The sequence below is a fragment of the Rhynchophorus ferrugineus genome, unplaced genomic scaffold, assembly GCF_030347505.1.
Source record: "Rhynchophorus ferrugineus isolate W39M unplaced genomic scaffold, kcgeb_rfMv2 rfM3, whole genome shotgun sequence".
Taxonomy (NCBI): domain Eukaryota; kingdom Metazoa; phylum Arthropoda; class Insecta; order Coleoptera; family Curculionidae; genus Rhynchophorus; species Rhynchophorus ferrugineus.
The window spans coordinates 45,557,591-45,570,329 of NW_027472582.1; the positions used below are offsets into that span (position 1 = coordinate 45,557,591).

The window sequence follows — 12,739 nt, forward strand, 5'->3', positions numbered from 1 at the left end:
GTACTCAAAATTAAAATACTTTCAAAACTGTAAGTCCGTTTAATTCTTGTGTACTTCTTTAACAACCTACTAAATTTCTGTTGAAAATGCCCTTAATTTCCATACAATATTTTCTCTCCAACTTCTCAAGTCGCGCTCCAAAACATTGGGTTTATAATCTTATCAACAAAGGCATTCACATCACTGTTCAGCAAAATGCACAACTGACACAGGCTATATCCGTTCTCCACAGATAAACAGCCCACACCTTCCAGTAGTTATACCAAATTCCTAGGAAATATATTTGATCCACAGATCTCAAGAAGACCAACACTTAACACCTCTCAAATATACTAAAATACATCTTAGACCAAAAGACATTGTCAGACCTAAGTTCAGCTATGGAATTTTCCTGTATAACAACCTCGATCGTTCATACCATTGCTCCCTTGAAACCATCCAAAATAGTGGCCTTAGAATTTTTGTGGGGGTTTACCGCACCACCCCAATTCCCCAATATCTAGCCTCATTTGAGCTGCTCCCCCAAAAACGCACTATATCTATACTACTATAAACAGAAAATCGCCGCAAAAAGAAAAATTCCTCCATGTAATTAACAATTCGCATCCATTATCTTTTCCAAATCCAGATACTACCAGGAATATCCTTAACCGACTTGTGCCAGAATATTGCAAATTCTCGCTCGCATTTGCTGAAGGGAGGTCCCCCATCATCGTCCTCCACACTCACTATTTGCCAGATTTATTTACCTCTGAAAATTTACCCAAGCTCTTTAGATTCTTTGAAATCCTTAAATATGGATCTACCTTTTATATCTTATATAAATTTATTGTGATCTACAATCTATAGAAGAAATAGTCAGTAATATTCTAAGAAATTGGTATATTGCTAATTTATCGTTCATTAAAATTTTTTTCGTTATTTTGCTTCTATTTTTTCAGCAATCCGTCCAATAGGATAGCTATTGTCTTATGTATCTTATGTGAATTTCATTATCTAATAACACTTAAAAGATGGTTTTAATCACTGAACTTAATTTAAAGATATGTATCTACCGATTATGTCATACGGTAATATACATTTCGGCCTTAAATTTACACTTTACCTTCATTAAAATCATATACATTTAATTGTTTAACCAGTACATAGAGGTGCACTGGCACCGTATATTTTACACGGCAATTTTGTATCACACTTCATCCTTTCGGGTTCCAGGAGGATATCGTCATGAATTAATTTGCTGGAGATGCAAGTCGACGGCTTGACGATGGCATGCGTCACTTTACTTTGGTATTTTATACATTTAAGTAACACGAAATCGTTAATTATTTCAGGGGCCCTGATTAATTAATGTATGGTATTTTCAAATTAGGTTGAGGTCAATTCGATTAGTTATAATATCAAAGTAATGTAAATACGACATTCCGTTTCTGAAATATTTGTTCCTACTGGAAATTAACATGTGTTTATAAAGGGGCTGGTTAATTTAATATTGCGGAAACAGACTATTTATTCTAACACTAAAGTAAATGTTACTTTATTTTCATTATTATCTTTCCTTTTATTATACAAATTTAAGCTAAAATAGTACTTATGTACTATACATAGTTTGGTTTGGCTCGGAATTGTTTCCACGTGCTGAAATACAGTAATTTTCTTTTATGTTTTCCGGCGAAATCCTAGATAACGAATTTTTCATTGCAAGGTCACAGTGCAGTTCTTAGCTGATCAGGTAACGCATTTGCAATTAATAGAAGAACTTTGTTTTGACCGCGTTGATTTGCAAATCGGGTTGATTTTTTAGTGCAATCCCATATTTACACTCTAATCCTAATAGTCCGTTAATGCTCGATAAGTAAGTATATTTTTGATCTTATTTTGGAATTTTTACGACTAAACAATGCGTTTGTTTAAATATGAAGTTAGTCAATTCAGCTTTTGGCTAGCACGATGTTTCCACCCTACCGGGGTATTTTGCTGATGAATCAGACATCCCCAAATTTATATATGGATCCATGTATTTTGACATCCAGGTATCAATATAAAATGCAGAATATCATTGTAAAATTAACAACCTAACTTTTAAATTCGACGATTTTGAAATTTTTTTACATAAAATAACAGTATTTCGTTTAACATTATTCAGTTTCGTTAAACCCTCAATAATGTATATTCGACATTCTGTATTTCTATTGTTCTATTTGAAAAAATATGATTCCAAAGCCTATCAAACACGTTTAGGAACTTTCGGTGATACCGATCCGTTACATCCCAATTACCATCTTTGTCTCCACCGATTTCAAAGTGATGATTTTGATGGCAATGACAAAGATCGGCCTGCAAAACTTTTCAGACAAAAACCCAGCTCAAACTCTCAAAAAACTTTCGCACATCTGAGCTGTTATTGCATCTACTGTCTTCACACTTTTACATGTGATAAAAAGATCCAAAAACAGGGGAAATGGTTACCAGATGAATTGACTTAAATTACCATATCGGACTGTTTCAAAGTCGCGGTTTCAATGCTTGTGAAATAAACATTTTAAAGGAGTTTCCTGTTACGTATGATGACCAGCAGTAAAAATTGGAGCTACTACGACATTCTCAAGCGCAAAAACTCAAGTTTGTCTGCGATAGCCTTCCACATCAACATTGATTAGGAATATTCAAGTCTTGCTATGCATATGGCGAGATCGGATAGGTCTAGGGCATTACGAGCTGCTAAAACCGAATGAAACTGTTAGTGGAGATATATATCCATGCCAATTAAACAACTTGAACGCCCTGTTATAAAAAAATCAGTAGTAGGGAATAACAGACGCAAAGTCATACTATTGCATGAAAATGTTCGACCACACATTGAAATAGTTGTAAAGGATATGGAAGGATTGATGGAATATATTTTCAATTCTTAATTAATGTATATTGCAACAATTTTTATTAATAAAACTTTTTGCAAATGAAAACATTATCAAAATACATTCGAGCACTAGTAATCATGTTTGACATGTCTGTCTTGGCTGAAAAGCAAATTTAACAAGGGCCAATTTCTAGATACTAAGGGGGAAATAGGTGTAGAGGCTTCAAAAAAATGTTTTTTTCATAAATCCATAGTATAACTATTCAAGATTATACTTGTCCCATCCAATGGATTATTTTAAGAATAGAGATTTTGGGAATAAACTTACAGGAGTATTAGTGACCCAGCAAGGATATTTACATTTTAATATCAGTTCTAACTTAATTTTCATAGCGTGCGTTTCATTTATACAAAAAATGTCTTCGTATTCGACCTCGTAAAAGATAATTTCACGGCAACAAATCGGCTGTCAAGTAAGTAGTGAAAGTGACAAAAAAGAAGAAAAAGTGAAAGAAGGAGAAGAAAAGAAATAAGAGAAAGAAAAGAAAAAAAGTAAGAAGAAGCACTTTCTTCTTCTTACTTTTTTACTTCTTAAAATGAATAAAATGAAGATTTATCCAGAGATGATTTAGTCGATAGACGTCTAGGCTGTCATACTCAAAATGCAAATTACAGTTTCAATTCAACGGTTCGGTGACTGGTTCCAATACATTTGCATTCTAGTTTAAAAATCGTTGTTGGGTGATTAAAAACAAAATTTGTTTATAAACTCTTAAATACATGTAAAATGTGTTCTTAAAATATAACACAAAATATAAACACAAGTATTTGTGTTATCTTAAATCATCATTTAACATGCTTCAGTTGCAAACAACGAACAGACATGACATGAACAAGAACATTACGATTGCCTTTCGTGACAGTTATTTTAATAGCCTGGGTAAAATATAATCAATTCCTGCGACTTTTTAAGATTTAATATTTAAAGATATTTTATTCGAATTTTCATCAAAATCGCTCGATATCACTAAAGTTAGGATAACCCAAGCCAGTAAACAAATTCAGCCGAATTTATGCAGGTAAGTCATTGAAAATTAAACTGCTCGACTAGGGCCGGTACCGCGGTAGACATTTTGAACGATTTTATATTCAACGCATAATGGCATACATGGAACTCTCATATAAAAAAGGGTTTCGTAATACCTCACACAGCTTGTTTCATTCTAATTCGACATCGACTATTGGAAAAACCCATGCTAAATTGACATTTTATGTTATATTGCCTTTTAAAATGCACCATTTATTTTATTTAATCTCATGCGACTTTGCAGTAATCAATATAAAGTGCTAAACGTTTGAACATTTTACGAAAATAAGAAAGGTTTTCGGTTTTAACTTTGTTTCATTTATACACTCTAGAGATTTTTTTATTTCAGCGCATATATTTTCTTGAGATGCTTTTATTTTGTAAAATAACAAGAACAGACGCTTTGACATGCTAATAACAATACCATCCCTGTGGGGATTATTGTCTGAATCAAATGTAAACGTTGACATAAAAATAAAACCACTTTAGGAAAGATGTTTAGAAGATATTTTTTTAATTATTTTTAATTGTTACTTAGAAAAACCATTAATTTATTCAATTAAAATAAATAATAATTCAATTAAATTATATATATTTAAATGTTAAATTATGGCTAAGCTTTTAGATAATCTATTTTAAAATAATAAATGTTTCTTTTGCTTTGCAGCCTTGTGGCGCCATCTTTTATTTACGTCACAAACTATACACTAAGCAAAACAGAAAACTTTCTAGTAATATACTCTTCCAAATATATATAACTGAAAATACACAGCGATAAGAAGCAATTATTATTTCTTATTTTAAACTTAATCACTACATGTAATAAGTCAACTTGGTAGCCGCAGTGGTTCATGCTCTACGACAGTCCTGCAGCTGCGATAGTTATGGATTTCAATCTTGCGGGATATATTTGTATAAATTTATGTTTGTGATAGATAGATCCAGTTAATAAAAATGAATGTAAAATTATATTATTAATCCCGTTAGTTTGGGTAAGATTCGAATACCTTCTGGGAATTATCATTTTTTATCAGTTAATAACTAACGAATAGGAAGTCTTAATGTCGAGGACCGTGATTCGGAGCCCACAATAGTAGAATATTCTATGATACATAACATATTTAACAGTAATTTTATTTACAAATTAGTTTTTTCGCGAATAATTGTTATCCCTATTCACTTCATACTACCCGTATTTATCTTTCACATTTTCCCCGACAATAACAGTACCCTCTTCGACAATTATCGCTGAATTAAACATCCTCGCGTGTTCATCTGCGGTGTTTTGTCTGATGGTTTAGTCCGATGAAGATATTATTACTGTCAAATGGCATCCATGCAATTTTAACTAAATTGTTGTTCTGACAAATGTTCGCTTCACTGTTTGTGAGCACTAGCAGTTCAGAACCAGGAAATGAAGAGCGATGATAAAAAACTAACTGAAACTCATTCAATGCTCGCCGAAAATATTCTTTATTGATTTGAGATATTGTATTGTATAATTACTAAAATAAACAAACATTATATGCAATAATTTTATTTCGAGAAAATATCAAAAGCTACATTAAAGTAAATCAATTTAAGCCTAACAGAATAATATCAATTAATTTATAATACTAACGCTTTGGTACAATATATAGCTATAAACATACAAATAAGTCTACCTAGATAAATTCATGAAATGTTTTGTCAGAAACTCAAAACTATTGATTAAATTACATTTATATATTCATACACCCTGTGTAATTTTAGTTTTCGTATAAAAATTACTATAAAATCACGTTTTATTCTGGAGTAAAAGTTCATTCTATTAAAATAGGGTGTTAGGACAATCATGAGTTATGTAGGCACTAGCTTATTACTTAACACATTGAGACAAGTTAGCTGGGAATGTTATTCAGTATGAATACTCACATTTTCTCATCTTTTAAGTACAAATATAATTATGAATAGTAAATTAATTGTAAGTTCCCTAAATATATTGAATATTTAACATATAAAGTATGTTTTAAGAAAATCAGACTTTCAATATTACAAAAGCAAATACATTTAAATAATCTGTAACTATACTTATAAGTCAACATATAAAACACCATTTTTTGATAACAGGGCAATTTAGAAAGTACTTGTAATAGAATAGTATATAATGAGACTCTATTTATATTTAAATAAACGTTGCTATTGCACTAAAAGTTTCTCTTTTAAATCACTATGTTTCTGTAAAATATTGAAACCTATCAATAAGTTATATCCAAATAAAATACTTTGGTAGAATACTCCTAAAGAAGCCCTTAAATATTTCACACGTTTTAATATGTAATAATCTAAGATTAACTTAAAAAATCAACACTTAGTCAATATTCCCTTTCTCTTAATAGAAAAGCAACGCTATTTTTGGGGTTTTTTCAAGTTTTTGGCACAAAAAGATAATAATTTATTTGGAATAGATGATTCATAATCCACATCACTAGACAGCCGAGTTTTTTCCAATTATCTCGCCAGTTTTCGTGTATACTTGTCGTCCGTCATATTCCACACTTGTTGGTTTCTCTTCTGGTTTCAGCGGCTCCTTTTCTTCTCTGGAAAATCAAAAACATATTTAAATTATTTGTTTATAAAAAAATATTAAAAATAAATATAATCTTTAAATGAAAAACTTTAACAATAAAATAATCCAGAATCATTCTCAATTTAGTTTTAAATTACTACATCGACAAAAAAGTCTGAATATGACACTTCTAAACAAGGAATCTTTCCAACATTGCGATAATGTCGCTTTGGTGGAACAATGCATAGAAGAAATAAATGATGAAATAGATTAAAGGCGAATACAACAATACATCCATTAATTTTGTATATGCTATTTTTTTGAAATAGCATAAAATGTTGGATAAGCATTGGACTCATTGCATTTCTGTAACGTAATACACTGAACTGCGGTGATGGATAATTATTTTTAGTTTCTTAGACTTTTTAGTTGATGTGTTAATATAGAAAAAGTTTTAAGCATGCTACGGAGCGAGCACATGCTTATTTAATTTATATCAAAATCATGCATTTATGCGTAGAAAGTCTACGTGGACTTTTTATGAGAAAATAAATTATTACTAGAGATACTATAAAAGTCGAAAGTCTACAAAAAAGCATATCAAAAACTTAAAATAAAAATATAAAAACATGGAATTAATTTTTAGAGTTTATATTAATTCAATGCTTTTTGTGAAACACTATTATTATATTTTTATAGCATAGTTTTTCTCATAGAAACATCGCCCAACTTTATAGAAAACCAAAATATAATAACTGATATTGTTATATTAGGCGCTTGAATGTGTTCTGGTTACTTTTTCACTTTAGAATGTATTTATTGTGAAAAATTGGTACAATAGTATATTAACCGAAATATTTTACTAGAGGATTTCTATAACATTAATTTTTTACAATTTTCTTCCATATTCCACAACCTTTTCCCATTTCTCTGGTAACATGGCAATACCGCGTCGAAAGAACGAGGTTTGGTAGGAATCCTATTATTGATTCATTTTCACACTTCTTACTTCAAATCCGTGAGTCAGTCAAGCCAGGCTTCATAGATCTGAAGAAGTGGTAGCTAGAAGGCTTTATGTCTGATGGGTACGGCAGAACTTCCCATTCAGCAGATTCGCAACTTTTGTAATGTACGGTTTAGTGTTACCATGCAACAGGACTACTTTACGTCTGTTACTCGCTATTGCTGATATTACGTAACGATACGATACGTCATTTTGTACAACTGCTCTTGATTTTATAAACATAAATATACCGCTTCGGCTTCGATGTAGTCTCTCTCTTAGACTAACCCACAATTTTGCGCATGTAATTGTAGCAGATTCACTTGTCACCGCGAGTCACAATACTCTAAAGGTAACTCTTATTTTTCTTATCTGACAAATAATGAAACCGCGTTATTGAAACGGTTCGAAATGAAAATATCACTAAATCCGGTAGTTGTTTCGCTTCATCTTAGATCTTTCCCATCGCACATAAACTTCTGAAAGCAGTTTATTCATCCACTCCAAAGCTGCATAAAAGTTGTTTGAATGTTTTGAGTTCGCTTTTCGACCAATTCATTGTTTTTTGACTCGCCGGTCGTTTTTTTTGCATTATTAACAAAATCAAGATTTTTAAATCGTTGAGATTAATATCGACAATTGGGATATGGCCGAGCAGCATCAACAACATTTTTTAAATGTGTTTAATGGTCTTTGATAGAAAATGTCTTCAAATAAAACAACCAAAGTAATGAATGTCGATACAATTTTTTAAACGTTCCATGGTTAGCGTCTGTACATACACCGAATAACTGAATAACACTAAATGGAAAACAGTTGTTTACGTTGACACATGACATTTCACAAATAGATGTCGCTGCTCAAAATACACACCCCTAAATGCACCTAATATGAATGGCATAACTTAACTAAAAAATTATAATATATATTTTCTGAAAAGTATCTTCAACTGTTTACATGTTAATTAAACGAACCTGATTTAACAAAAAAAATACTTTTTTAACAAACGTTGAGTCCGTACTCTCCCTTAGTTTTATTTTTATGCCGATAAAATATTTGTTTGAATTGTAAAAAACAAACGGACCTTTTTATTAGCCCGTCGAAGGGTGAATTCGAAAAACGTTAAAGTTGATTGAGAAAAATTAACAAGTTCCAAACTTTTTAATTAACGTAAACAACGCAGTTTGAAAATCTTTACATTACTTTTTTGGTTATGTTTGTTTTAATTTGCTTCCAAAAATAATGTTCCGATCTGTATTGCTAATATGTTTTATTGATGTATTTATATTTCATTGTGGAAGTTTGAGAACACCCAATATTTTAAGTTATTACAAAGGTTCAATTTAGTTTTGCTTTTGGAGGAATATATTCGATGTACAACTTAATAAAAAATTTTCAAAAATATACGTACGTTACAAAATACGTTTCAAAATACATATAATGGTTTACATACATTAATAAAATATGCGTACATATAAAAGATAATTAGCAACTAATAATATAATCAACAATATTACTCCCTACAATGTTATAAAAGAACAAAACTCCGCAAAAATATAGCAATGCAAAAATTGTATGTATACAAACGCTATTCGGCAATCTCTTCTCATCTTTCTGACAAAGTGATGATACTGAGTCGGAAGAATGATGTTGGTTTGGCAGCGATCCAATCATCGATTCACTTTCGCATTTTTTCAGTACAACCAGAAGGCACTATGTCTGACCATTATATAGGGTGCGGCAGAACTTTCCTTTCGGGATGCAACATCATATACAATTACAGTTAGTTACAATTCTTGTAACATGTGACCGAGCGTTGACATGCAGAATCATTACTTGTGTCTGCTGCAATTGCTGGTATTTTTGAAGTTTCATTCAATTTTAGTAGCTCCTAATACACCATACCTTGCTAATTCCACCATATACAGAGCAACACTTTATGATCATGAATATTCCGCTTCGATGACGATGTGGATGGTTCACCTAATAACTTCTTGCGCTTGGGATTATCGCACACATCTACTATTCACCATCAATCACAATAAGTCACCAAAATATCTTCTTTTTGTCTGGTTCGAAAATATCCAAGCAAGTGGCTGTGTGAGCTAAGAGTTAGCTTGTCGAAAATAAAGCATTAGTATCGAATCTCACTGGGACTAATGCTTGTTTAAAATAAATGGATGAATAATGAAGTCTCGATGTCTCGCATGTAACACTTGGAGACGGCTGATTTTATTAACCATTAAGCTATGTATTCTTTGACAGTTTGTGTTTTCGTCTTTTAACTTTATTGGTCCTTCAGTTCTTTCTCCGTTCATTGTCATTGGTCCCTAAATTACAACTTTTGATCTTGATCTATTGACGGAACTGATTTGATATGGAACCGAATCACCACTATTTTCTATATGTGTTTGATAGGCTTCGGCAGCTGATTTCTTCCAATCAAATAATAATATAATAAAATATAATTTCGAGCTTTCTGTAATACACAGATCCTAACTGTAAATATTGTCAAAAAAACATCGATTTTTAACAGTTAGTTTTCAGTTAAAAAGCACTAATTGATCCTTGGTTGAAGACAGTTTTGATTTAAATTTTAAGCTAACCGTGCGTTCAGTTGAGGTAATAATATATAATCCTGAGCCTCGCAACTAACTTGCACTTGATTTCTAAATATATCTTGAGTGATCTTGTAGTAAATTCAAGGTTTTATTATATCGAATTGTATATATTTTGTGTTTTTTTCTAAATTTAATCGATCACTGGATATTAATTTTGCTTATATTTCTGATAGTATTTGAAATCTTCATTGGGTGAATGGCCAGTCCTATAAGATTATGCAAAAACACTTAACAGGTCAATTGAAAAGTCCCCCGCCCGACACATAGATGGAGCTACTAGAATTAAAACCATATGTTTTTTAGTGAGCCCTAACCCTCAAAAGATGCGTATATAAATTTGACAACTGTCGGATCATTAGTTTGTGAATTATAGCATTTTGAGTGAAGCAACTTTTGTTATGTTGAAAAAATGGATTAAAAGGAATTTCGCGTGTTGATAAAATATTGCACACATTAAAACATTTAAAAAATCCACAAAATGATTTTGGATGACCGTAAATTGAAAATGAATGAAATATCAGACACTCTAAGGATAGCAACTGAACGTGTACATCATATCATTCACGAATATTTGGGTATGAGCAATATGCAAAGTGGGTGCCGCGCGAGCTCACTTTTGACCAAAAACAATGACGAGTTGATGATTCGGAGCAGTGTTTGAAGATGATTAAGCGTAATCAACTTGAGTTTTTGCGTCGATATGTGACAACGGATGAAACATGGTTCTACCATTTCACTTCGAAGTCCAATCATCCGAGTGGACTGCACACGATGAACCCGCTCCAAAGCGTGGGAAAACGCAGCAGTCGGCTGGCGAGGTTATGGCGGCTGTATTTTGGGATGTACATGGAATAATTTTCATTGACTACCTTGAAAAAAGAAGGACCATCAACAGCGATTATTACATAGCGTTATTGGACCGTTTGAAGGACGAAATCACCGAAAAACGGCCGCATCTGAAGAAAAAGAAAGTGCTGCTTCATTAAGACAATGCACCGTGTCACATGTCAGTGAAAATGATGGCAAAAATCCATGAACTGAACTTCGAATTGCTTCCTCATCCACCTTATTCTCCAGATCTGGCCCACGAGCGACTATTTCCTGTTCTCAGATCTCAAAAGAATGCTCGCTGGGAATAAATTTTCGTCGAATAAAGAGGTGATCGCCGAAACTCGGGCCTATTTTGAAATGGTATTGAAAAGTTGGAGGGTCACTGTAATCAGTGTATCACCCTTGAAGGGAATTATATTGAATAAAAAAAAATTTGCCAAAAAATGTGTTTTACTATGGTAGGCTGGGGACTTTTCAATTGACCTGTTACTTTCGAATTTCGTCATAAGAAATGATGCTAAGTGGGATCATGTAGTATTTATTACAATATGTTATAATTCGAAAGCCAATATTTGACTGACCATATTTTGTTATGCCACAAAATTTCCTTTTTGAGAGTACCTTTGTACAACAACTTCATATTTCAATAATCTGTAGCATGTTGATAGCTGGTACTGGATAGAAATATCTCATTCATTCCTCATTCATTTTTATTAATTTACTGTTGTGAAAAGCCTAAGATACAACTACTTTGAACTACATATATACATATATATATATATATATATATATATATATATATATATATATATATATATATATATATATATATATATATATATATATATATAAAACAGTTTGTTTGAAAATAAGTTGACTTTGCTTCGTGTATCAAATGCTTCTCATGTAGGAGACTTGAGTGGCCAATTAAAATCGAAAAATATATTTGCAGAATATCTGGAAAATATTCCATTCAAACCAAGGGGATAATGTTCAATCATGCCTCATGTCAATAACGGTTATGAGAGGATCGCTATGGTTACTCTTAGAAATCAAGCACCGCTATAATTTGAAAAAACCACCAGGCTATAAATATTTTGTAAGACGCTTCAAACTTATTTTCGAGCAAAGAAAACTGATACCACCTTATTAGATTTCTGGAATGTCCACTCAATAATTGACCAAGTACATCAAATTATTGATGTAATTGAAAAATATCTAGAAAACAAGGATGTGTGCTCTGCTGTCTTTCTCGATGTTGCATAGGCATTTGATTGAGTATGGCATGAAGGTTTTCAATATAAAATAGAGAGTGACTTTGATGACTCTCCGTAAGCATTTCCACCTGCTACTGAAATCTTATTTGATTAATCGATACTTCCGTGTTAAACATGAAGGAACATATTCTGATCTCAAATCGATAAGAGCTGGCGCGCCTCAAGGAAGTAAGCTGGGGCTAAAACTTTATCTCCTTTATATCGGTGATATTTCTACAACATTGTAGCACAACCTCTACCTGTGCTGACGATACGGCAATATTAACAGTATCAGAGAATGTAGAGAGCTCAACCCGGAAACTCCAATCTTCTCTTGATAAAGTAGCTCTCTGGACTAAAAAATTGCGAATCAAATTAAATGAAGCAAAATCTACACACATGAACCCAACATCAAATTCAGGAAATTGTATTGGTTGGTTTTGGAACAACTGAAACTTTGAGCTATCAACTTACAACAAGCTTATTTTATATAAGCAGATACTGACACCAGTGTGGAGCTGCGGAATTCAGCT

At 32.1% G+C, this 12,739-nt stretch overlaps 1 protein-coding gene across 3 annotated transcripts in view; it reads right to left on the reverse strand.

Annotated features, from left to right (window-relative positions):
• Window positions 1–5,468: 5,468 nt before the first annotated feature.
• Fas2 (neural cell adhesion molecule fasciclin 2) overlaps window positions 5,469–12,739 on the reverse strand; it is a 528,885-nt gene continuing 521,614 nt past the window's right edge. For 2 of the 3 annotated variants that reach the window (XM_076401112.1, XM_076401111.1), the window contains exon 13: window positions 6,274–6,526. In XM_076401112.1, the coding sequence (XP_076257227.1) occupies window positions 6,415–6,526 (112 nt within the window). In that variant the 3' untranslated portion in view covers window positions 6,274–6,414. Of the gene's footprint in view, window positions 6,527–12,739 lie in introns of all 3 variants that reach the window. The other variant, XM_076401113.1, reaches the window with a different exon arrangement.